Source organism: Oncorhynchus kisutch, linkage group LG16 (assembly GCF_002021735.2).
Source record: "Oncorhynchus kisutch isolate 150728-3 linkage group LG16, Okis_V2, whole genome shotgun sequence".
NCBI classification, from domain to species: Eukaryota; Metazoa; Chordata; class Actinopteri; order Salmoniformes; family Salmonidae; genus Oncorhynchus; species Oncorhynchus kisutch.
Window position 1 is genome coordinate 28,663,534 of NC_034189.2, and position 26,576 is coordinate 28,690,109.

At 42.8% G+C, this 26,576-nt stretch overlaps 1 protein-coding gene across 4 annotated transcripts in view; it reads right to left on the minus strand.

Annotated features, from left to right (window-relative positions):
• LOC109906582 (RAS guanyl-releasing protein 2) overlaps positions 1-26,576 on the minus strand; it is an 81,771-nt gene that overhangs the window by 27,385 nt on the left and 27,810 nt on the right. For all 4 annotated transcript variants that reach the window (XR_004203397.1, XM_031792171.1, XM_020504341.2 and 1 more), the window contains 8 exons: positions 13,263-13,384; positions 12,645-12,747; positions 11,048-11,104; positions 10,754-10,885; positions 6,836-6,986; positions 6,262-6,435; positions 3,757-3,873; positions 3,188-3,469 (listed from right to left, as the gene is read on the minus strand). Coding sequence is in view for 3 of the 4 variants with exons in the window: in XM_031792171.1 (XP_031648031.1) it covers positions 3,188-3,469; positions 3,757-3,873; positions 6,262-6,435; positions 6,836-6,986; positions 10,754-10,885; positions 11,048-11,104; positions 12,645-12,747; positions 13,263-13,332 (1,086 nt within the window). In the remaining variant the exon portion in view is untranslated. The remainder of the gene's footprint in view (positions 1-3,187; positions 3,470-3,756; positions 3,874-6,261; positions 6,436-6,835; positions 6,987-10,753; positions 10,886-11,047; positions 11,105-12,644; positions 12,748-13,262; positions 13,385-26,576) is intronic.

The following is a 26,576-nucleotide window of genomic DNA, read 5'->3' on the forward strand; positions in this document are numbered from 1 at the left end:
CAAAATGCTTGTGCTTCTAGCTCCGACAGTGCAGTAATGTCTAACAAGTAATATCCAACAAATTACACAACATATACCCAATACACACACATTTAAGTAGGAATGAATATATATATTTTTTATATATATATTATATATATATATATATAAAAAAAAATATATATATATATATAGGACAATAAAGGGCCACTAAAATGTGTAGTTTTGCCACACAACACAATGCCACATATGTCTCAAATTGTGAGGGAGCTTGCAATTGGCATGCTGACTTCAGGAATGTCCACCAGAGTTCTTGAATGTTGAATCTCTACCATAAGCATAACGTCATTTTAGCAAATTTGGCAGTATGTCCAACCGGCCTCACAACCACAGACCCCGTGTAACCGCATCAGTCCAGGACCTCCACATCCGGCTTCACCTGCGGGATCGTCTGAGACCCGTCACCCGGGCAGCTGATGAAACTGTGGGTTTGCACAACTGAATAATTTTTGCACAAACTGTCAGAAACCGTCTCAGGGAAGCTCATCCGCGTGCTCATCGTCCTCACCAGGGTCTTGACCTGACTGCAGTTCGGCATCGTAACTGACTTCAGAGGGAAAATGCTCAACTTCGAGGGCCACTGGCATGTTGGAGAAGGGTGCTCTTCACAGATGAATCCCAGTTTCAACTGTACCGGGCAGATGGCAGACAGCGCGTATGGCTTTGTGTGGGCCAGCGGTTTGCTGATGTCAACGTTGTGAACAGAGTGCCCCCATGGTGGCGGTGCGGTTATTATGGGCAGGCATAAGCTACGGACAGCAAACACAATTGCATTTTATCGATGGCAATTTGAATGCACAGAGATACCGTGACAAGATCCTGAAGGCCATTATACCATTCATCCGCCGCCATCACCTCATGTACACAGTTCATGAAAGCTGAAAATGTCCCAGTTTTTCCATGGCCTGCATACTCAGACATGTCACCCATTGAGCATGTTTGGGATGCTCTGGAGCAACGTGTACGACAGCGTGTTCCAGTTCCCGCCAATATCCAGCAACTTCGCACAGCCATTGAAGACTAGTGGGACAACATTCCACAGGCCACAATCAATATCTTGATCAACTCTTTGCGAAGGAGATTTTTTTTATTGCTGCATGAGGCAAATGGTGGTCACACCAGACACTGAATGGTTTTCATATCCACGCACCTACTTTTTTTTTTAAAGGCATCTGTGACCAACAGATGCATATCTGTATTCCCAGTCATGTGAGATCTTAATTCATGCATTTCAATAGACTGATTCCCTGACATGAAGTGTAACTCTGTAAAATCTTTGAAATTGTTGCATGTTGTCATATTAATCATGTAACGAGAAAAAAAAGTGTGAAATCAAAATATATTTTTTCTTCAAAGTAGCCACCCTTTGCCTTGATGACAGCTTTGCACACTCTTGGCATTCTCAACCAACTTCATGAGGTAGTCACCTGGAATGCATTTCAATTAACAGGTGTGCCTTGTTAAAAGTAGCTGTGGAATTTGTTTCCTTCTTAACGCATTTGAGCCAATCAGTTGTGTTGGGACAAGGTAGGGGTGGTATACAGAAGAGAGCCCTATTTGGTAAAATACCAAGTCCATATAAAATGGCAAGAACAGCTTAAAGAAGAAAATAGAAATGACAGTCCATCCTTACTTTTAGACAGGAAGGTCAGTCTATCAGGAACATCAAGAACTTGGAACGTTTCTTCAAGCGCAGTCGCAAAAACCATCAAGCACTATGATGATATAATTAATATAATGTTAATGTTATTATAATGTTTACATACCCTACATTACCCATCTCATATGTATATGTATATACTGTACTCTATATAATCTACTGCATCTTTATGTAATACATGTATCACTAGCCACTTTAAACTATGCCACTTTGTTTACATTACTCATCTCATATGTATATACTGTACTCGATACCATCTACTGCATCTTGCCTATGCCGTTCTGTACCATCACTCATTCATATATCTTTATGTACATATTCTTTATCCCTTTACACTTGTGTGTATAAGGTAGTAGTTGTGGAATGTGTAGGTTAGATTACTCATTGGTTATTACTGCATTGTCGGAACTAGAAGCACAAGCATTTCGCTACACTCGCATTAACATCTGTTAAACATGTGTATGTGACAATTTCTTTTTATTTGATATGAAACTGGCTCTCATGATGACCGCCACAGGAAAGGAAGACCCAGAGTTACCTCTGCTGCTGAGGATAAGTTCGTTAGAGTTGCCAGCCTCAGAAATTACAGCCCAAATACTTGCTTCAGAGAGTTCAAGTAACAGACACATCAACTGTTCAGAGGACACTGCGGGAATCAGGCCTTCATGGTCAAATTGCTGCAAAGAAACCACTACTAAAGGACACCAATAATACGAAGAGACATGCTTGGGCCAAGAAACACGAGTAATGGTCATTAGACCAGTGGCAATCTGTCCTTTGGTCTGAAGACTCCAAATGTGAGATTTTTGGTTCCAACCGCCGTGTCTTTGTGAGACACCGAGAACAAGAATGGATGATCTCTGCATGTGTAGTTCCCACCCTGAAGCATGGAGAAGGAGGTGTGATGGTGTGGGGGTGCTTTGCTGGTGACGCGGTCAGTGATTTATTTAGAATTCAAGGCACACTTAACCAGCATGGCTACAACATAATTATGCAGCGATACGCCATCCCATCTGGTTTGCGCTTAGTGGGACTATCATTTGTTTTTCAACAGAACAATGACCCAACACACCTCCAGTGTGTAAGGGCTATTGTAAGGGCTATTTGACCAAGAATGAGAGAGATGGAGTGCTGCATCAGATGACCTGGGCTCTACAATCACCTGACCTCAGCCCAATTCGGGATGTTTGGGATGAGTCGGACTGCAGAGTGAAAGAAAAGCAGCCAACAAGACTGTTGAAAAAGCATTACAGCATTCCAAGCTGGTTGAGAGAATGCCAAGAGTGTGCAACGCTGTCATCAAGGCAAAGGGGGGCTACTTTGAAGAACCGAATATACAAAAATATATTTTGATTTATTTAACACTTGTTTTGTTTTACTACATGAGTCCATATGTGTTCTTTCATAGTTTTGATGAATTCAGTATTATTCTACAATGTAGAAAATAAAAAAAGAAAGCTTTTGACTGGTACTGTATGTTTCACTAACCGTGAGTAGATTGAGCAGGTCAGTGTTGGAATCAATGGTGGGTGGTGTGGTCTGGATCAGCGCCAGCTCCTGGAGGATGGCATACAGCTGTTGACACTTCGCCAGGTTGACCCTGCTCTTGCCCGGGTCAGCCCAGTCGGACAGCGCCACATGCACGGCAATCAGGTCCTTGAGGTGCACGCCCAGGATGGGGAAGCGGAAGCCTGTGCACTCTGAGAAGCGGCGGCGGTACTGGCTGTAGTTACCACAAGACGTCACTAACTCGATCAGGCTGTTGAACACCTGGAGGGGACCGGGGGGGGGGGATGATTGAAAGAGGAGAGGAAGGATTGGTTAAGAGGGGGAGGGAAACATGTGTGGATTAACATTGTGCGGCAGTTGAAATAACTCTTCCAATCCCTTCCATGTAACTGACAAATAGCCCTGATCTCTCCCGGCTGTTATCTAAACTAATCCTTTCTGTTTTAGGATGTGAGCTAATGTCAGTAATTGTGGTGGTGACACCAGGCTATTCGAAGAGTGACAACATAGCGTGTACATAAGGTGTGAGATGAGAATAGTCATTTCACCTTGTTGGTCTCGTTGCTGATGTGTGACTGGGTGTCTTTGAGGCGAGATATAGAGCTGTTACTGAGCCCCCCCACCACCGCCATCAGAGTGTTGAAGTTCTGAAGCTGGAGCAGTTTCTATCGGAGAGAGAAGAAGAAGATGCAGAGGGGGATAAGGAGAAAATACAATCCTGGTCTTTCCTGTTGAAGCACCCCTCCTACTTTCCTTTGTTTGCTAAGCTCAGAAACCTACCTGAACTCCAAGTGATTAACTAACCTAGGGCTGAGAAAGAGAAGAGCTATAAGAGACAGAGAAGAGCTATAAGAGACAGAGAGACAGAGAGAGACAGAGAAAGAGAAGAGAAGAGAAGAGAAGAGAAGAGAAGAGAAGAGAAGAGAGAAGAGAAGAGAAGAGAAGAGAGAAGAGAAGAGGAGAGAGAGAGGAAGAGAAGAGAGAGAGAGAGAGAGGGAAAGAAATATCAAAGATTCACAGAGAGGGACATGAGGCACTGGGTGAGAGAAACATTGAGAGCGAGTGAGGGGTGAGAGAAATGGAGGAAGAAGAGAAGCCAACGTGTGGGTGTAAGAGCCGGTGCCAACAAGGATTCAAGAGAGACAGAGGAGAAGAGGGAGACGGAACGATTGACAAGGAGCCAGAGGGAGAGGAGCAAGCAAGTTATAAAACAGTGATATAGGGAGAGACTATTTTCTCTTTGAGGGAAACAGAGGATTGGATGAAATTGGAGGCACACAAAGGCAGACGATAACTCAAATCCAGGGAAGGTCACACATACACACGCACATATACACACACCAGCTAACCCCCACACACACACACAAACCTCAAGCAATAAGCTGCACTGTTTGCGCTAAACTAGAATATTGCAGTCTCGTCTAATAATACCATTCAAACATTAGGCAGCACAGCACACATTCTAATCATTGTGTCACAGTTGCAGACATACTTCTGTTTAAGGACGACTGCCAGCGGGCATCATTTGGTTAAGCTCAAATACCTGCCCGGTCACTCCGATCAATGGGCAAAGCGTTATGGCAGAGTGGCACGATGGAGGCTCTACTAAACTGCTGTATAAAGCCCACTGACTAACAGTGACAGGTTTCGATAACACAGGGAATAATCAGGGTATCCTGTCGATATGCCCGAAGCGTTCCACTGTGTGGGATGAGTAATGTACTATATTACTGCTGTGTGCGTGTGAAGGCATTGTAAGTAACTACATAATGACTGACGTATACAATATCTGATGTGTGATGGGAAATGAGGTTAAGCATTATGATGACAAATCAAAGGGGGCGTACGGGTAAAAAAAGACAATGGATTTGCGCAGAGACATTAGGCGGAGAGACAGCAGAGAAAAGAAGGGTGAGATAGACTGCAGAGAAAAAGGGCCTACTTCAGGTGAAACACTGAGCGAATCAGAAGGTGAATGGGAAAGAGCTAATTATATTTGGAAGGGATGAGCAGAGAGGGAGTAAGAGAGGTAGGGGTGAAAGAGGAAAGAGAGAGCGGGAAGGAGAGCGGGAGGTGACCCCTCCCTGGGATGTATTGGAGCAGGATCACAGCTTTGGAAAATACACCCACTCAACTTTTAGGCGGGTATATATATTTGGCCGTCATTTTCTCCTGTCACAATCCAAAAATAATTGAGAGAGAGAAATCCTTCATTCTACACATTTTGGGAAGCGTGTTATTTAGAAAACGGGGTGCTAAACCAGCTAGCTAGCACCCAGCTGGGCTATTTGAACTTGGGCATATTTGGCAGAGGAGGGTTAAAAGGGTGGGGAGAGAGGGGGGTTGGGAGCCTGCCGGGTTGTCAGTGAATAAATCATGAAGAGTTTGTTTTGGGGAGGAGAGAGTGGCATTGGGGAATGGGGAGACACACTCCAAACATTCTTCTTTAACAAATCCAAATATAGCCTCTCTTGTGTTATCAGGGACACCCACTGGTAATAGTAGTACTGGGAGAATAGCACTACTGATAAACACACTTGTATAATTTCTGTAAGGAATAACAGGCAGTAACTGTCTACGAACACAGTTCATAATACCTGAAGGTGGAACCGTGTTTTTTTTTTCTTCTTAAGGTTAGTTTGGCATGTATCCAATATCTGTCCATATCTGCATCTCCATCCCTTTCCTCTCCGTGACAAAACTCCCCCGTCTCATCTCAACTGCTAACACAAGGCTTTACAACATTCCAAACCCCTTTCACCTAACCATAACCAACTGGGATTATTTGCCTAAAGTTAACCAGTGACATTTACTGTCTAATATTAACCGGTGACATTTGTTTATGACCTCGAGGTAGAGCCTACTGGCCTGGTCCCAGATCTGCTTGTGCTCTTGCCAACTCCACTGCTGTTATCGTCAAGCCAAACATGACAACGAGTGACGAGTGATTGACATGATAGGCCAAACAGACTGGCACGCGGGTTAAGAGCATCCCTCAGAACAAATGAAATAACTGGGACAATTCCAACACCAATCTGTCCCAGCCGACGTACCTGAGCCACCCTGATGAAGTGGGAGATGACAGCAGCCCTCTGGGGGGCGGTGGGCTTGCTGAGCACCATCAGCTGGATCCACTGAGACACACTGTTGAACAGGGTGATAAAGCGCTCCAGGATGGGGTTGTCCACCGTGCAGCCATGCATCACAAAGCTGTGGTAGTCCTGGAACTGGAGGGGGAGGGGCCAGAGAAATGTCATGGATTAAGTGGGCATACAAAAGCAGTTACGCCCACATTTAAGTCAACATCCAGCACCAGTCAAAAGTTTACACACACCTTCTCATTCAAGTTTTTTTCTATGTTCTCATTGTAGAATAATAAGGGTATGTGTAGGTGTGTCGAAACATTTGACTGGTACTGTTAGTCCCATGTTGAATGAGCAATGCAAAGGCAGTTTGGACAGCAGACCTGCTTAATTAAGCCTGCCTTGAGTGACAGGTGGACGAGGTATTCCATTAGTTATGCTGTACCAGGGAAGGTCAATCAAGCGCAAGTATTTGAAAGTAAACCATTACTATGAACCCAGATCTGTTGGACAGGCAGCTCTGCTTCCCCATAGCCCCACCTACCAGTATCTTGCAGAATGACTTGTACTCCAGGTAGGTGAGGTGTGTGGCCAGCTCACAGGAGTCCAGGTGGTCAAACAGCAGAGACATCTTCCTCTTCTTGGACATAGAGGGTTGCCGCTGGGTCACCTGACGCTTCCATTTGTACGACGGTCTAAGAGGGACAAAAAGCACACAATACCATGTCTGGGCCCCAAGTACATGCACTGAGTATACAAACCATTATGAACACCTGCTCTTTCCATGACAGGCTGACCAGGTGAAAGCTATTGGTGTCACTTGATAAATCCACTTAGGGACAAGGATTGTGTGGGTGTGCCATTCAGAGGGTGAATGGGCGAGACAAAACATTAAAGTGCCTTTAAACGGGGTGTGGTAGTAGGTGCCAGGCGCACCGGTTGGAGTGTGTCTAGAACTGCAAAGCTTCTGGGTTTTCACACTCAACAGTTTCCCGTGTGCATCAAGAATGGTCCACCACCCATAGGACAACACTGGGTGAGCTTTGGAGTCAACATGGGCCAGCATCCCTGTGGAACGCTTTCAAAATTTTGTAGAGTCCATGCCCTGACGAACTAAGGCGGGTTTTGAGGGCAAAATGGGGGGTGCAACCCATATTTCTTCACATTTTGTGTTACAAAGTGGGATTAGAAATTGATTTAATCGTAATTTTTTTGTCAACAAATTTACACAAAATACTCTAGATGTCAAAATGGAAGAAAAATTTTGTTTTTTTACGAATATAAAAAATATATATAAATATAATAGTCGTTGCATTAGTGTTCCCTTCCCTGAGTTATAAAACACCTTGACAGCAATTACAGCTGTGAGTCGCTAAGAACTTCACACACCTGGGTTGTACAATATTTGCCTATCATTCTTTTCAAAATTCTTCAAGCTCTATCAAGATGTTGGGGATCATGGCTAGACAGCAATGTTGAAGCCTTGCCATAGATTTGCAAGCAGATTTAAGACAACACTGTAACTTGGCCACTCAGGAACATTCACAGTATTCTTGGTCAGCAACTCCAATGTAGATTTGGCCTTGTGTTGTAGGCTATTATCCTGCTGAAAGGTGCTTTCGTCTTCCAGTGTCTGGTGTAAAGCAGACTGAACCAGGTTGTTTTTTTATCCTGAAAAACTCCCCAGTATTTGCCGATGTCAAGCATACCCATACCATGACGCAGCCACCACCATGCAGTTACTCTGTGATGCGTTGAGTTGGATTTGCCCCAAACGTAGGCCAAAAAGTGTATTTTGCCATGTTTTTTTTTTCAGTATTACTTTAGTGAATTGTTACATACAAGATGCATGTTTTGGAATATTTTTATTTTGTATATTTATGTTCTTTCACTGTACAGTCACTACAATATTGATTCATCCGTCGTTCTCTCCCATCACAGCCATTGAACTCTGTAGCCGTTTAAAAATCAACAACGGGCCTTCCTGAGCAGTTTCATTCTTGCCCTGTGGCTCAGTTCAGAAGGACGGCTATATCTTTGACATGTCTGGGTGGTTCAATACACAATGTACTAGACCATACTTAAAGAGATATTCAATGTATGATTGGTTATGGTTACCCATCTACCAATCACTGCCTTTGAAAATCTCCCTGGTCTATGGAGTTGAATCTGTGCTTAAAATTCAATACTTGACTGAGGGACCATACAAATGTTGTATGTATGGGGGACAGAGGAAGGGTTAGTCATTTAAAAATCATGTAATTTAAAAAAAAACTTATTTCACACAGAGTGAGTCCATGTAACTTTTTATGTGATTTGTTAAGACAAATTTAACTCCTGAAGTACTTTAGGCTTGACTAAACAAAGGGCTGAATACTTAGACAATTACTATATATTTTTGTCATTTTATATTCATCTTTAAAAAATACATATTTTGTGTATATTGTTGACAAAAAAAAAGGTCAATTAAATCGATTTTAATCCTACTTTGTAACAATACAATGTGAAGAAACCCAAAGGGTCTGAATACTTTTGCAAAGCACTGTAAAACTGAAACCTGGAATCCAAACTGAAAAATTGCTCTGTTTCAATATGTTTGTCAAATGTGAGAGAGATATTCAGTTTGCATTCCAGGCTAACAAAATATAGCATGCTGCCTTAGTCTCTACAATCGGGGCCTGAAACTACGACTGTGATGGATGTGGAACGGAGGGAAGAAGACAGTATAGAAGATGCAATAAAATATAGAAAACTCTTAACAGACATTTATGAAACTCCACTGTCCCAAGAAAGTGCTGTATAACAACCCACTAGTGAGACCAGGGTCAGACAGACTGACAAAGGAAATAGGACAGGTCATTTAGGAGCTCTGTCACATAAGGTCCCAGCCTCGGGCCTAAGAATGAGCCATGTAATGCAGCATGGAGACACAAAGGCTGAGGAAAACACACAGACGCGGCCCACTACCAAGGACTGTGGGCTGTCCTTCTCCGTGGCCGACGTGAGTAAAACATTTAAGCGTGTTATGCCTCGCAGGGCTGCCGGCCCAGACGGCATCCCTAGCCGCGTCCTCAGAGCACGCGCAGACCAGCTGGCTGGTTTGTTTACGGGCATATTCGATCTCTCCCTATCCCAGTGTGCCGCCTCCACATGCTTCAATATGGCCACCATTGTTCCTGTACCCAAGAAGGCAAAAGTAACTGAACTTAATGACTATCACTTAATGACTATAGCACTCAATTGTCATCATGAAGTGCTTTGAGAGACTAGTCAAGGATCATATCACCATTACCTTACTTGCCACCCTAGACCACCCTCAATTTGCTTACCGCCCCGCCCGGTGAAACTGGGACCTGGACTTCCAGACGGGCCGCCCCCAGGTGGTGAAGGTAGGAAACATCACCTCCTGTCCGCTGATCCTCAACACTGGGGCCCCACAAGGGTGCGTTCTCAGCCCTTTCCTGTACTCCCCGATCACCCATGACTGTGTGGCCAAGCACGCCTCCAACTCAATCATCAAGTTTGCAGACGACACAACAGTAGTAGGCTTGCTTACACATCACTGACAAACTGAAATGGACCACCCACACAGACAGTGTGGTGAAGAAAGCACAACAGAGCCTCGTCAACCTCAGGAAGCTAAAGAAATTTGGTTTGTCACTTAAACCCCTCAAGTTTTTACAGATGCACAATTGAAAGCATCCTGTCGGGCTGTATCACTGCCTGGTACGACAACTGCACCGCCCGCAAGGCTCTTCGTAGGGTGGTGCGGTCTGCACATCACATTACCAGGGGCAAACTACCTGCCCTCCAGGACACCTACAGCACCCGATGTCACAGGAAGGCCAAAAAGATCAAAGACATCAACCACCCGAACCACTGCCTGTTCACCCCACTATCATCCAGAAGGTGAGGTCAGTACAGGTGCATCAAAGCTGGGACCGAGAGACTGAAAAACAGCTTCTATCTCAAGGCCATCAGACTGTTAATCAGCCATCACTAGCACAGAGGCGGCTGCCTATAGGCATAGACTAGAAATCACTGGCCACTTTAAGGAATGGAACACTAGTCACTTTAATAATGTTTACAAATCTGGCATTACTCATCTCATATGTATATACTGTTTTCTATACCATTCTACTGCATCTTAGTCCGTTCCGCTCGGACATTGCTCATCCATATGTATATAGTCTTAATTCATTCCTACTGAGATGTGTGTATTGGGTATATGTTGTGTAATTTGTTAGATATTACTGCACTGTCGGAGCTAGAAGCACAAACATTTCACTACACCCGCAATAACATCTGCTAATCATGTGTATGTGACCAATTTGAACTGCAAATAAACACATACACAATGCAGCCAAGGACACACCGACTACACACTGTAGTGTAGAATAGGGACAGTCACACCAGTGGAGGCTGTTGGAGGGAGAAATCACTGTTGAAGAGGGACACTTACACACTGTCGATGTCGATGAGCTGACTCTGGCGCTCGTTCCCCTCAGTGGTCAATAGGTCCTTGAGGTCTTTAATCTGCTCTGCCAGTTCTGGGTTCAGATTGAACTCTGCCGGGAACTCCGAAATCCAGTACCTAGATTGGAGGGGAGAAAGAGTTAGAGCGGAAGGAGAGGGAGAGAGAAAGAGGTAGTTAGGGAAAGAAAGAGAAAGAGAGAAACCGAGACAAAGTGAGTGATAAAGCAATAAAGAGACATCCACAAGCAAATAACAAAAGTAAATTACAAATGTGTCTTACTTCACCAGGTGGCAGATTCTTGTCCTGCGTTCAGCAGAACAGCTCTCCTCCTGCGATCTGATCGACTGTTAAGGTACATAAAACATCTACACGGACATTTCAGAAACATCCTTTAACAATCAGACGTGGCGTCACAAAACACTTAATTGCAACCAGTTTTGCACACTGAGAATATTCCATCCAACTTACACCTTTCCATTCCATTCGCTCACACCTTAGCCCTAAAAGCACCAACGGGGGTCCATTTTGACTCCAAGGGGTTATAAAGATCCTTCAGAAATCGTAGGACTTTGTCAAGCAACTAGGTACAGACAAAAACAATTTACCACAATTTTTATGCAAATAGAAGAATGGTATACACAGCTAAGCTGAACATGTGGACTCAATTGTAAACTTTGTGATAAAAGCACCAAATATGGCACCGAGGTATGTACCCTGAAAAGATAGATATGGAACCACCCCAGATGTTGGGGGACAGACACTATAACAACAAAAAAATATCTAAAAATGTCAATCAGTCTATATACCAAGTTGAGTCTCATCTTTCAGAAGCAATTGAAACTGAGTCGATAGCCCAGAGCATTCCAAAGTTAGAGCCAAAAGTCTGATGGCACCTTTGCACATTTTGCATATAAGAATGGCCATATCGGTGGCCATCTTATTCGCTCAGATTAGCTCTATTGCCAATTTCTCAGCCTCCGAGAATCACAGAAGCACAACATTTGAATGAATAACGGATAAATATCCATAGCAAGAGGCTAAGGATGAAAAAAAACATATAAAAACATTTATTTTGAAACCTACAATTTCACTATAACGTGTGAACATTTTAAAATATATGCTGATTTTGGGGGATTCAAACCATTTTCTTGTGTTATAAAAGGTTAACAAATACAAAGTGTTCCTGTTTGTAATTCTTTACCAAAAATGACACTTGGTGCATTTAAACAAAAAAAATACACTGAGTACACAAAGCATTATGAGCACTTGCTCTTTCTATGACATACACTGACCAGGTGAATCCAGGTGAAAGCTATGATCTCTTATTGATGTCACTTGTTAAATCCACTTCCAATCAGTGTAGATGAAGGGGAGGAGACAGGTTAAAGAAGGATTTTTAAGCATTGAGACAATTGGGACATTAATTGTTGTGTATGCGTGCCAATCAGAGGGTGAATTGGCAAGACAAAAGATTTAAGTGCCTTTGAACAGAGTATGGTAGTAGGTGCCAGGAGCATCGGTTTGTGTCAAGAACTGCATAGCTGTTGGGTTTTTCCACGCTCAACAGTTTCCTGTGTGTACCAAAAATGGTCCACCATCCATGGGACACCCAGACATCTGTGGGAAGCATTGGAGTCAACATGGGCCAGCGTCCCTGTGGAACGCATTTCGACACCTCGTAGAGTCCACGCCCCAACGAATTGAGGCTGTTCTGTCCAAAGGGAGCCGGTACAACTCAATATTAAGAAGGTGTTCTTAATGTTTGGTGTACTCGGTGCTTGTGGGTGCTTTTAGGGTTAAATAGTATATGTGTTGTTCTTACGGTAGCTGTCAACACCTGGTGAGCCATAAGCAGATGCCTGATGGCGAAGGATACTTGAGCAGTAGTTTCTTAGCCATGTCGGTGGACGGGAGGTACCACGGGTGCATCATGAGGAACATGCGCACTACGGAGGGGTCCTTCAAAGTGCCCTTCTCATCTGAAAGAGGACAGACGCACCCTCGTCACACAACGGCCCTTTTTGTGTCCCTTTACACAGAAAGAGCAGTCGGACAAAAAACGACTGAAGTGTTTCTGCAAATAAGACAACCAATTCCTGTTGATTTGAGACTGACAATATTGGCCATTTATGGTGGCGCATGGACATATGGGAAATTGCCATCTATTCCTAGAAACGTTCTTCTCCTTGCAATCCGTTCCTGGAAATAAAATGTTATTGTGAACGCAAAAAGGATTGGGTTGTTTACTCAGACCAGGCCCCTCAAACCCTGTTGCTAGAGAGCCTCATGTAGGTTGTCACACCAACCTCAGTTTGAACTAATCTGGTTAATCTTACCAACAAACTGATTATTATTAGAATCGGGGGCGCTAGATTAGGGTTGGAGCAAAAACCTAAAAGGAGTGTAGCTCTCCAGGAACAGGGTTCGAGAGCCCTAATTTCGACATTGAGTGGCAGGTATATTTGAGTGCTCGTAGGTAAATAAAGAGACTGACCGAAGGCTTGGATGCACGCTTCCACCAGCTCCTCCACCGTTGCAGCCCCATCTAAAGATATGGGCTCCATCTTTCTCCTCTAGTCCTCTCGTTTTCCCAGTCTTCCCACTTCAGTGACACTCCTGAGCACAAAAAAGAGAAGGAAAAAGGAGTTGCACAGAAACAAAAAAATTCAAGGAATTCTACTCCTGTACATAAAGATGAGAGCACGGCCTAGTAAGAAAGAGAAAGCATTGCTGCATGGTTTGAATGGTTGCCAGTAATAGTCTGTTATGTTGCTCGGATCCTGTGATGCAAGATATCCAGGAAGTGTAAAGGAAATGTTGACAAAAATCAAACAATGGAATTAGAACAATAACATGTCTGGATACTGGTGGATTGCATTTGGGTTACATTTCAAAACAGCATACTGCAGCAAACCAACTTCCGCGAGTGATATATAACTAATATGTCAGATCAGGTGACATAACTACAATGATTTAATGTCACTATACCAGCTTTCGTAGCAAGTGCAGTATATGTGACCCAATACCCAGATATACAGTTGAAGTCGGAAGTTTACATGCACCTCAGCCAAATACATTTAAACTCAGTTTTTCATCATTCCTGACATTTAATCCAAGTAAAGATTCCCTGTCTTAGGTCAGTTAGGATCACCACTTTATTTTAAGAATGTGACATGTCAGAATAACAGCAGAAAATTATTTATTTCAGCTTTTCGTTATTTCATCACATTCCCAGTGGGTCAGAAGTTTACATACACTCAATTAGTATTTGGTAGCATTGCCTTTAAATTGTTTAACCGGTGTAAAATGTTTCGGGCAGCCTTCCACAATCTTCCCACATTAAATTGGGTGAATTTTGGCCCATTCCTCCTGACAGAGCTGGTGTAACTGAGTCAGGTTTGTAGGCCTCCTTGCTCGCAGTTCTGCCCACAAATGTTCTATTGGATTGAGGTCAGGGCTTTTTTGATGGCCACTCCAATGCCTGGACTTTGTTGCCCTTAAGCCATTTTGCCACAACTTTGGAAGTATGCTTGGGGTCATTGTACATTCGAAAGACCAATATGCGACCAAGCTTTAACTTCCTGACTGATGTCTTGAGATGTTGCCTCACCCACTGGAATTGTGATACAGTGAATTATAAGTTAAATAAAATCGGTCTGTAAACAATTGTTGGAAAATTTACTTGTGTCATGCACAAAGTAGATGTCCTAACCGACTGGCCAAAACTATAGTTTGTTAACAAGAAATTTGTGGAGGGGTTGAAAAACAAGTTTTAATGACTCCAACCTAAGTGTATGTAAACTTCTGACTTCAACTGTACATCATGTGTCTTGTATAGTACGTACAAGGAACCTCATTGGAGTTTTTTAGGGACACGACATGATAGAAAATTACTGAGAAACCCACCAGACACAGCTGACACTACAGTCAGTCTCTCAATAACCCCCTTTCGCCCAGAAACCTCAACTTTTCACTTCCTGAAAAAAACTCTGTAGTCATTAATTAAAAACAGCCATGCAACGCAGTTTTTCTTCCACGGGAAATAATACAAGGTATGTCAATAGTCTCACCCTGTGGTTCCACATTCAAAATAGACTGTTATCCTGTTTTTTTTCTTAGTATGCTATTTTAGTGAGGTACTGCTCAGCGGGGTGCCATGGCAACACATCCTCATGCCCACCCTCCCTATACACACACATGCATGCTGAACACACACACTCGTGGCACCACAGTAGTGCTGAGCGATTAGCGCTTTTTAAAGGTTGGTTCCGTTACAGTTCGACTATCAAAAAATTGCCACGTTTTCGATTTTGGTTTCGATAATAAATCAAATTAATACATTATGATATAATGGCATTACTATGATTGGAATTTCCATTAAAAAAAAACTCTAAAAGCCAAAAATGGTGAACATTCATTTACCAAAACAATTAAAATAGTCCATTGTCTGTCAGGTCCCCAATGGGTAGACATCAATTTTAAAAAATTAATTACTATGAAATAAAAGATTTCAGTTGTGTATATAATTACATTATTTTTTAAATTTGATTACTTTATTATTTTTTAATTCTTTAAAGTCATCGTCTCATCGTGTAACAGTATCTGCTCCCCATAATTTACTGTCTTTGGTCCTTCTATTTATTTAGCTAGCCTGCCTAAGTACGTTGCAGAGCAGTCTGACAAAAACATTTCACTAGTTCTTCAAAGTAGATAAGGCATAATTTCACTGCCTCAGTCTCCCTCCCATCATTGTTTTATGTACATTCCCCTCTCATGCGGTCTGTGTGTATCTAACCTAAACGCCTCGATCACACAGACAGCGAGTTGGATGTACTTCTGGTGTACCAAAATCCATTTGCAATGGAGCACTGCGTTTTCCTTGCAGCATTGCGCTATGATGAAACTGGCTCTCATGAGGACCGCCACAGGAAAGGACGGCCCCGAGTTACCCCTGCTGCAGAGGATAAGTTCATTAGAGTTACCAGCCTCAGAAAGCAGCAATTAAATGCACCTCAGAATGCAGCCCAAATAAATGCTTCAGAGTTCAAGTAACAGACTTCTCAACATCAACTGTTCAGAGGAGACTGCGTGAGTCAAGACTTCATGGTTGAATTTCTGCAAAGAAACCACTACTAAAGGACACCAATGAGAAAACATTTGCTTGGGCCAAGAAACACGAGCAATGGACATTAGACTTGTGAAAAATCGGTCCTTTCGTCTGAAGACTCCAAATTTGAGATTCTGGGTTCCAACCTTTATGACGTAGAGAAGGTGAACGGATGATCTCTGCATGTGTGGTTCTCACCGTGAAGCATGGAGGAGAAGGTGTGATGGTGCTTTGCTTGTGAGCCTGTTTGTGATTTATTTTGAATTTAAGGCACTTAACCAACATGGCTAACACAACATTCTGCAACAATACGACATCCCATCAGGGGCGACTATCATTTGTTTTTCAACAGGACAATGACCCAACACACACCTCCAGGCTGTGTGATGGAGTGTTGCATCAGATTACCTGGCCTCCACAATCACCCAACCTAAACCCAATTGAGATGGTTTGGGATGAGTTGGACCGCAGAGTGAAGGAAAAGCAGCCAACAAGTGTTCAGCATTTGTGGGAACTCCTTTTGGTTGTTTCAAACATTATGCTGAAGCACTGAAATTCCCACAGAAGAACATTGTTCCTTAAATGATCTCTGAACTATTTGAGAACATTCCCAATGTCCAACCAGTTGGAGAACATTCACAGAACATTTACTAAAGTTGAAATGACACGTAACCACGTTAGAACTTTTGGGAAACGCTCGGTTAAAGTAATGAGATACCAAGAAAATAACATATTTTTGTCAAGTGCCTTTAATAATGTGCTAAGAAATGTTCCACAGCCAAGCAACTATCCTGAAACCATCCCCAGAAAGATGTGGGAAGGTTGTATGCAAAATAACACTGTTGTCATATTTATGGCACAGTGAATTACAACTTGCGATGTAGATTATGGTTTATCACCAGTCAGGAGATAAAACATGCCATTAGCAACTAAACCGTCATTGAGAACTCAGAGGTTACAGCATATGCTCCTCCTCCACTTACTATTAAGTGACCGTGAAACTGCCACAAAATTCACATTAGCCCCCAGGTTGGATTGTTTTTAGATATTGTAGGTATACAAGTATGTGCGTTAGGTCTCTACTGCATTAGAGGAGTAGAGATAGAGGAATGGGGGGGGGGGGTGTTAGGACTCTAGGCTGCACCAGCCAGAAGGGTGGTCTTTGGTGGTTGGTTGCGTGGGAATGGAGAGAGAGGCACTGCAGCAAAAGTGTGCGAGTCACAAAAGAAAGAAGCTTTCTTCCCCTGGCTGATTCTGCTGCAGAGCGGTGGGTGGACACGCTCAATTACAGGCTTCACCAGCAGTCTGAAACACACACACACACACACACACACGGGGAAGCGAGAGAGAGACTGAGAAAGAGCGAGAGAGGAATGAGAAAAAGGAGAGATCGATGGGGAGAAAAAGGGAGAAAAAAAGAGGAAGAGGACCTCTAAAGCCACTCACCATCAGTCAGTAAGATCAGTATGAAAGAGCCCAGCTGTCATACAGTAAGCCCAGTACCATCTCTATATGAACACAATAAGACAATATACTCTGCTCAGATAACAAGGTTGGATGGAAACCTGGTTTATGACAAAGTACTGTACAAAAAAAAAATGTAATGACAGGCCTGATGGAAACAGAAGTTTTTTGATAAACTTTACAAAAATGTCGACTAATCAAAATCCACGAGACAAGGTAGGATCTTTTAGTGTTGGTCAAATTAATTGTGCGAGAAATGTCAGTGCACAGATACAGTATACAACGGGTGCGTCTAATCCTGGATTCAGTTTGACGTAATTGTGTTACTGTAGCTGTGGTCCTCTGAACGAGCTCCTCTGAACAACAGTGTCCTGACGAGTGAGCACATTTTCTACGCCAGGCAAAAATCCCGCCTCATTAGCTCATTGCTATGGATGTATCCAAATAAAAATGTCACTACTTTGCTGTTATTCTGGCTGCACTTTTTGGATGTGACTAAGTTCGCCGTAGTTGGCTAGCTAGCAAGCAAGGTGTGAGAACGTTGCCAGTCAGTATGGCAATGGAACATTTAGAACGAATGACTGGGTCGTGTCCATGTACATGGGAATTTAATAACCGTAAAAAAAAAAAAATATGTGCACAGCCTTGTATCTGTAACAAGTCAATTTGATGGAAACATCTCTGGTGGGAAAATGCGAATATTGTTTATATTCAGATTTTTTAATATTCGAATGAAAAATGTCACCGACTGGATAGAAACCTAGCTACTGACAAACATGAATCTGTAACCTGAAGACATCCTCAAGGTTTCACCACGTCATTCAATACAGTCATGTGTTGTTCTCTCAAATCTGTTTTACAGCTAACAAATACTGCATCCGATCAAACTTTCCCTTGTCTGAGTTAAGTAAATCACGTTTCAGTGCAGCTGTCCTTGAGTAGTTGAAAATAAACCGTCAAAAAGTGTGCTAAATTGAGGAAGCTAGAAAATACCACAGAAATATGCCAGAGTGGGCTTTATTTACAAATAGTGTAAAAAGAACAGAAGTGTTCTCCAAATGTGTGGTACCACACGTTTCACTTCCCTGTTCTTCCATGTTTGGAGCCTTGTTCTTTTCAACACAGTCTGATCTTGTGAGGAGATCAACGTTCCCGGTTGTCTATTTCGCAGTCACACTGCAAGGGCATCTTAGAACATTGCTACAACATAATTAATTTCTCAACCAACCCAATAACCAGGATTTGGAACTACCAAGAGTTTTCCAAACATTGTGACATCTGATACAGTTGAAGTCGGAAGATTACATACACTTAGGTTGGAGTCATTAAAACTAGTATTTCAATCAATCCATACATTTCTTGTAAACAAACTATAGTTTTGGCAAGTCGGTTAGGACATCTACTTTGTGCATGACACAAGCAACTTTTCCAACAATTGTTTTCAGACTAATTATTTCACAATTCCAATGGGTCAGAAGTTGACATACACTAAGTTGACTGTGCCTTTAAACAGCTTGGAAAATTCCAGAAAATGATGTCATGGCTTTAGAAGCTTCTGATAGGCTAATTGACATCATTTGAGTCAATTGGAGGTGTACCTGTGGATGTATTTCAAGGCCTACCTTCAAACTCAGTGCCTCTGTTTGACATCATGGGAAAATCAAAAGAAATCAGCCAAGACCTCAGAGAAACATTTTTAGACCTCCATAAGTCTGGTTCATCATTCGGAGCAATTTCCAAATGCCTGAAGGTACCACGTTCATCTGTACAAACACTAGTACGCAAGTATAAACACCATGAGACCACGCAGCCGTCATACCGCTCAGGAAGGAGAAGCGTTCTGTCTCCTAGAGTTTAACGTACTTTGGTGCGAAAAGTGCAGCCGCTGCTCCAAAACCGCCATAAAAAAAGCCAGATTACGGGTTGCAACTGCGCATGGGGACAAAGATCGTACCTTTTGGGAAAATGTCCTCTGGTCTGATGAAACAAAAATACAACTGTTTGGCCATAATGACCATCATTATGTTGCAAGCCGAAGAACACCATCCCAACCGTGAAGCACGGGGGTGGCAGCATCATTTTGTGGAGGTGCTTTGCTGCAGGAGGGACTGGTGCACTTCACAAAATAGATGGCATCATGGGGGAGGAACATTATGTGGATATATTGAAGCAACATCTCAAGACATCAGTTAAAGCTTGTTCGCAAATGGGTCTTCAAAATGGACAATGACCCCAAGCATACTTCCAAAGTTGTGGCAAAATGGCTTAAGGACAACAATGTCAATGTATTGGAGTGGCCATAAAGCCCTGACCTCAATCATATAGAACATTTGTAGACAACAAAAAAAGTGTGTGCGAGCAAGGAGGCCTAAAAAGCTGACTCAGTTACACCAGCTCAGTCAGGAGGAATGGACCTAAATTCACCCATTTTTTGTGGTAAGCTTGTGGAAGGCTAGCCAAAACGTTTGACTCAAGTTAAACAATTTAAAGGCAATGCTACCAAATACTAATTGAGTATATGTAAACTTCTGACCCACTGGGAATGTGATGAAAGAAATAAAAGCCTAAATAAATCACTCTACTCCTATTCTGACATGTCACATTCTTAAAATAAAGTGGTGATCCTAACTGACCTAAATTGACCTGAATTGTTACTAGGATTAAATGTCAGGAATTGTGAAAAACTGAGTTTAAATGTATTTGGCTAAGGTGTATGTGAACTTCCGACTTCAACTGTATCTGCACAGCATAAATGCAAAGATGACAACTTGGAATGCCACCAAGTTCGCCACCAACCAGCCTCTCCATAGAGAGAAGGACCTGTCCTCTTCTAAATAGCTCTTCACTCTGACCTCACTGTTCCACTGGTCCTTCAACCACACAATATAGAGACGATGGGTCCATTCTCCCTTATCACTGAAATAAACAAACACACACACACAACTCATCAGTGCCACTGTGCCTGCCATTGTTTGCCCTGCCCGTTGGTCTGGCCCCGTGGCACAAAGTGTGCCTGCTGGTTGGTGACAGACTGGTGTCACCCTGACAAATGGGTGACGTCCCACCATTCATTCATCACCCAGGTGACAGTTCCTCCATCATCCCCTTTTGTTCTCTCTCACACCCCATTGTCTATGGAGAATCTATGGAGTTTTTATTCTTAACGATCTCCCTCTCTTTGGCACTCACTCTCTCCTTCTCTTTGGCATCCTGCAGTGCTCTAGCTCTGGGTGGAAGGAGTGTTTCAGGTGACGCTCCCGACCGCAATGGCTTTGGAGTCATCTGCCCGTTGCCTGGTGACAGGGGCAAGGACTATTGACTGGGCGGATTAATCGGGGTGCGATGGGAGGAGAGGGGAGGGGGGGTCCAACCTGGCTGTCTGGCAGTCTGATACCTCTACTATATTCCCTCAGTAACCACATTTCCATCCACAGCTTTTATGCAAGTGAAGTCATACCGTATTTGTTTTAAACGAGAAACTGATGGAAACAGGACATTTCGGTACAATTTTATAAATGGCGACAGAATTTGTTCGTTCGACATGGTGGGATCGTTTTGTGTTGTTAAAATACATTTTGCGAGAATTGACAGTGGAAACACCGCGCAAACATTGATATCACAACCACCATATCGAAGTAAACTTGGAGTTGTGATATGGTGTGTGGTCCTCCCGTTAGGACTCGGGATCCATGCAGTTTATTAGGCTACAGATTAAATCATTTACAAATTAGGTGACAGTACACGGTGAAGAGCTTGAGGCTCTTTTCCAATACATATTGAGAGTTTTATTCTGGTGACATGATCGATCCTTGACAGCCGTTTGACATTCCATAATAATCTCATCATGCAGACTAGCCTACCTGCACAGTATTTGCGAGCTGTTGGCTAGAGTGCACGTTTGCTATTTAACGCAACAGTATGTGACAAAACTCTGAGTTGAAAATGGGATGGAAACCCATTGAAATTTCGATTTTTATTTGGTATATGAAAACTTTTAAAAAAATATTTTAAAAAGTGTGCACTACATCATCACGCACTGATTTTTATCCCCAACAATTCAATTTGGTGGAAACACACCACTGGTGGGAAAATGCACATATTTTCTTTATGCGGAATTTACAATATTCACATGAAAATCTGGTCGCCAATTGGATGGAAACCTAGCTACTGACGAACTAAGAGCTGCTGTTGTGGAGCAGTTACACAAACCCTCACTTATCTGCACTAAGCCCTAGCCCACCTCGGATTCATGTCCGTGTCTCCAGGCAACAATAACCCGTGGAGAGCAAAAACAATACATAAATGGGAGGCTGAAATTAAATTGTCAAAACAATACATCACACAGTGGTCTCAAGGACATTTTTACGCTCTGCTAACGTTACAGCAATGAGGCACTAACACCGGGAGAATTGGCTGCAGTGTTTTACTGGCTTTTCCCATTACTGTCTGGTGAACTGTTATGGAGACGCATACTAACAGGGGGAGGGTGACAACATGGCGTTTGGTATCGAGTGGTGAATGATGCCGATTGTTTACTGTAGTGGCTGCTGATGATTGCTGCAGGCCTGATTTGATGAATATATATATATATATATATATATATATATATATATATATATATATATATATATAAAGGTTAACATTTTATATAAATGTTTTTCAATATGCCTCTTTTTTTCAATATGCGTTTTTTATGCCTTTAACATCAATTGTCTAAAAAAACACTTCAACTCAGATTTTTTCATATTCACGTAGGTTGTAGCTTAGAACCTATTTTACATAATGTGAAGCTTTTGTGTTGTACCTTGCATCATTTTGAATACATGGTGGGTGTCATTTCAATCAAAGAAAGAATTCATAGAATGGACATTTACATTTTCACTTTAATTACTACCACAAAGATGTCCGCCGGTCCACCCACCATCAAATGTGAATTTAAATGGTAATTTCAAGGAGCAGGACACTAATCTGGGTACGACCGTTGACGAGCCGTCAAACAGGAAAAGCATCAATACAGGACGAAGATCGAATCCTTCTATGCCGACTCGGACGCTCGACGGATGTGACAGGGCTTGCAAACCATCACGGATTACAAAGGGAAACCCAGCCACAAGCTGCCCAGCGATGCAAGCCTATCAGACGAGCTAAATACATTCTATGCTCACTTCGAGGAAAGCAACACTGAAAATGCATGAAAGCACCAGCTGTTTCAGACGACTGTGTGATCTCGCTCTCCATAGCCAATGTAAGACAGGAATGCCAGGATGCATAATCAGCACATTTTCAACTTATCCCTGACCCGGTTTGTAATACCAACTTGTTTCAGGCAGACCACCATAGTCCCTATGCCGAGAATGGCAAGATATCCTGCCTAAAGGACTATTGCCTCATAGCACTCACACCTAACACCTACAGTCATGGCTCACATCAACACCATCATCCCAGACACCCTGGACCCATTCACATATCGCCCCAACAGATCCACAGATGATGAAATCTCCATTGCACTGCACACTGCCCACACCCACCTGGACAAAAGGAAAACGTATGTAAGAATGCTGTTCATTGACTGCAGCTCAGCATTCAACACCATAGGCGGTGAGGGTAGGCAACCACACATCTGCCACCCTGACCATCAACACAGGGGCCCCTCAGGGGTGTGTGCTTTGCCCCCTTCTGTACTCCCCATTAATCTACGACTGTGGCCGCGCACAACTCCAACAACACCATCAAGTTTGCTGATGACACGACGGTGCTAGGACTGAGCACCAAATAAGGATGAGGAAGGCCATATGAAGGAGGTCAGAGACCTGGCAGTGTGATGCCAGGACAACAGTGTGGTGTCTAAACGTCAGCAAGACAAAAGGAGCTGATCGAGGACTACAGGAAACGACGGGGCAAGCAAAAGGCTACCCGGACTACCTGCATTGACCCTTTTTTGCACTAACTCTCTTGCATGACTCCATGCACACACTGGACTCTACCCACACACACACACTTACACCTCAACACACACACTAACGCCGAGTCACTTTACCCCTACCTATATGTGCATAGCTACTTCAAGAACCTTGTACCACTGCACATCAACTCAGTACTGGTACTCCTTGTATATAGCCATGTTATTTTTACTAGCAAATCTTATTCATTATTCACTGTGCATTTATTCCGTGTCACAATTTGAATTTATTACAATTTGAGCTTCATATTGAATTCTGCATTGTTGGAAAAAGGACCCGTAAGTAAGCATTTCACTGTTAATCTACAACGGTTGTTTACGAAGCATGTGACAAATAAAATGTGATGTCTATTCTATTATCTACATTTCTATGACTTCGAGGTTTCCTATGGAGGATTGACAGTATGATTAAAAAAAACAGATTCACGTCAACATTCTCTGGTGTGGACCTCCAACAAGCTTTGTGGTACCATATGAAAGTTTACATTTTTTACATTTTCACTAAGAAATTTCAATGTTGATTTTCCCTTAAGAAAAATGTAATCAGCCCCTACAATTATTTTTATTAATTACAATCTATGTAATTCACATTTCCTGTTGCTGCAGGAAAATTTTCCTTCTGTAGCAAAGTGGCTCAAATTAAGATCCTACATCTGTACATATTGCCATTGATTGGTCGAGAATAGATTCTCCCCAGCCTGATTAATGTCGTTAGTGGTCAATATCCATGGGCCTCGGCTGTAAAGGAACCCTAGTAAGGAAGCATTCCTTCAGACTAATGAGTATTCTATATGCACCAGACCCCATACACCCCCCCTCCTAGCTTGTAGTAGAACTTGGCCTTAACCACAGATCTAGGACCAGATAACCCTTTCCCCAATCTGACTTGGTCTAAAAAAATTAAAATTAAAACACACACACACACACAGTCCAAACTGTAGTGTTGAGTAATTAAGCGGCATTAAGCCACCTCCAACGTTGGTTTAGAACATTTGGAAGTATGTCCAACCGGCCTCACAACCACAGACCACGTGGAACCATGCCATTCCAGGACCTCGCCATCCGGCTTCTTCACCTGTGGGATCATCTGAGACCTGCTACACAGACAGCTGATGAAACTGAGAAGTATTTCTGTCTGTAAAAAGCCCTTTTATGTGAAAAGAATTACTCATTTTGACATGGCCTCAAACTGCACCATTTTGTTTCTTTCTGTAGCCCACACACTTAATGTTTTTGATAAAGCATTTGACATTTCCATTACATTAACGACAGAGGATTGGTTGATTTACAGTTCAAGTATACTTTTTTAAAGATGATTGACGAGAAAAAGTATCATCCAACCCATGTCTTGAAATATGCAGACAGACCAATTAAAAATGTATTTAACTTTTGTACGTTATAACATTCCCAGAAGGCATGGATTATTGGGTCATTATTTATTTTACACTTCAGACATCACTCTGCCGTTGTGCTGTAGAATTTGTGAATTATGTTTCTTGTATAACAAATTCGATACATTAATTTATACTGGATTAAGCACACATTTCCATTAACTGTAATCTCATTAGTTATGTTCCAACATTCTTCCATCTTCTGCCAATATCAGTTCTTATTAAGTCCTGGTTCCAATAGTTAATCTTTTTTTGTAAGAGGTTGTCAGTTGGACGGGCTCTCTGCAAGGTTTTCTATAGCTTACCTATTATATGAATATCCTTTTCTGACACAAATAGGATTCCCGCAATGACCATAATCCATTGCGGCAGTTTTTTCCGTCTCAAGACAGCGACGGATCAGGGAGGAAGAGGCGAAGCGAGAGGTTTCACTCTGCAAAATCTGTCCAAAATAAACCCAATGCTTTTCAAATGGGCTTATTTTGGACCTAAGCTTATTGCCTGCCTTCCCGCCTTTGTGAAAACAACTCCAATTGTTAGGGTCAGAGACATGAGCATCTCATCGTTATATATAGATCTCTGGATGGATAAACTTTTATGCCCTCTACGTTAGGTTAGATCAGGCCCCTAGCGTCCAGTCTGGAGTGTGAAGAAGTCCATTCTGACTACTACATTATCGTCACACAGAACCACAATCCACCGACCAGGCTATGAGGAGTCTCCTGGTGGTCTCCCTAAGGCAAAATGAAAACTACATCGACCATGAGCCTTTGAATGAGCCCACTTTCACCATGAATGGGTGGCATTCAGCAATATGGTGCACTTCAAATACTTGGGGGTGCAGACAGGAATTTATCTTGCTCTGAGTAACCTTTGCGTTTAAGAGGAATAAAAGTTAACCCCCCCAAAAAAACTTGGTTTATAGTAAACACAGAAGTACGCTCAGTAGACCGCTTAATTTGATCGTAAACTTGGCTAAATGGAAGAAAGAAAATTGCGAAAGAGCAAAAGTTAGGAGAAGGCAGTTTCTAGCTGTCCAGTCATACACCACTTGAGAAGCCGCCACTTGACTCCTCAGGAGAAGAAATGGAGGAATTGAGTCAGAAACTCCAGTCAATAGACCTGCACCCAAAATACAAACATTCATAAAAATAAATATTTAAATAAATAAATATATATTGTTTAGTAGCTACTATCTTTGTGCGAAGGTCAACATAATCAGTGACTGCAAAGAAACAAAAAGGGCCAACGTCTGGAGAAAATGTGCAAAAACATTTTTTTTAATTTTTTATAGTTTGACCTCAATCATGCATACGAGAAAATATTTATTTAAATATTTTTTTTTATGATTTTTTATTTTATTTGACCCCTTTTTCTCCCCAAATTCGTGGTATCCAATTGTTTAGTAGCTACTATCTTGACTCATCGCTACAACTCCCGTACGGGCTCGGGAGAGACGAAGGTTGAAAGTCATGCGTCCTCCGATACACAACCCAACCAAGCCGCACTGCTTCTTAACACAGCGCCATCCAACCCGGAAGCCAACCGCACCAATGTGTCGGAGGAAACACCGTGTACCTGGCAACCTTGGTTAGCGCGCACTGCGCCCGGTCCGCCACAGGAGTTACTGGTGCGCGATGAGACGGATTTCCCTACCGGCCAAACCCTCCCTAACCCGGACAGCGTTAGGCCAATTGAGCGTCGCCCCACGGACCTCCCAGGCGCGGCCGCTTACGACAGAGCCTGGGCGCGAACCCAGAGTCTCTGGTGGCAGTACAGCGCCCTTAAACACTGCACCACCCGGGAGGCCCATACGAGAATAATTTGATCCGCTGGTAGGCTTGCAAGGTAGCCCCTTCCCCCACAACAAACTGAGCGTTCTAGTTT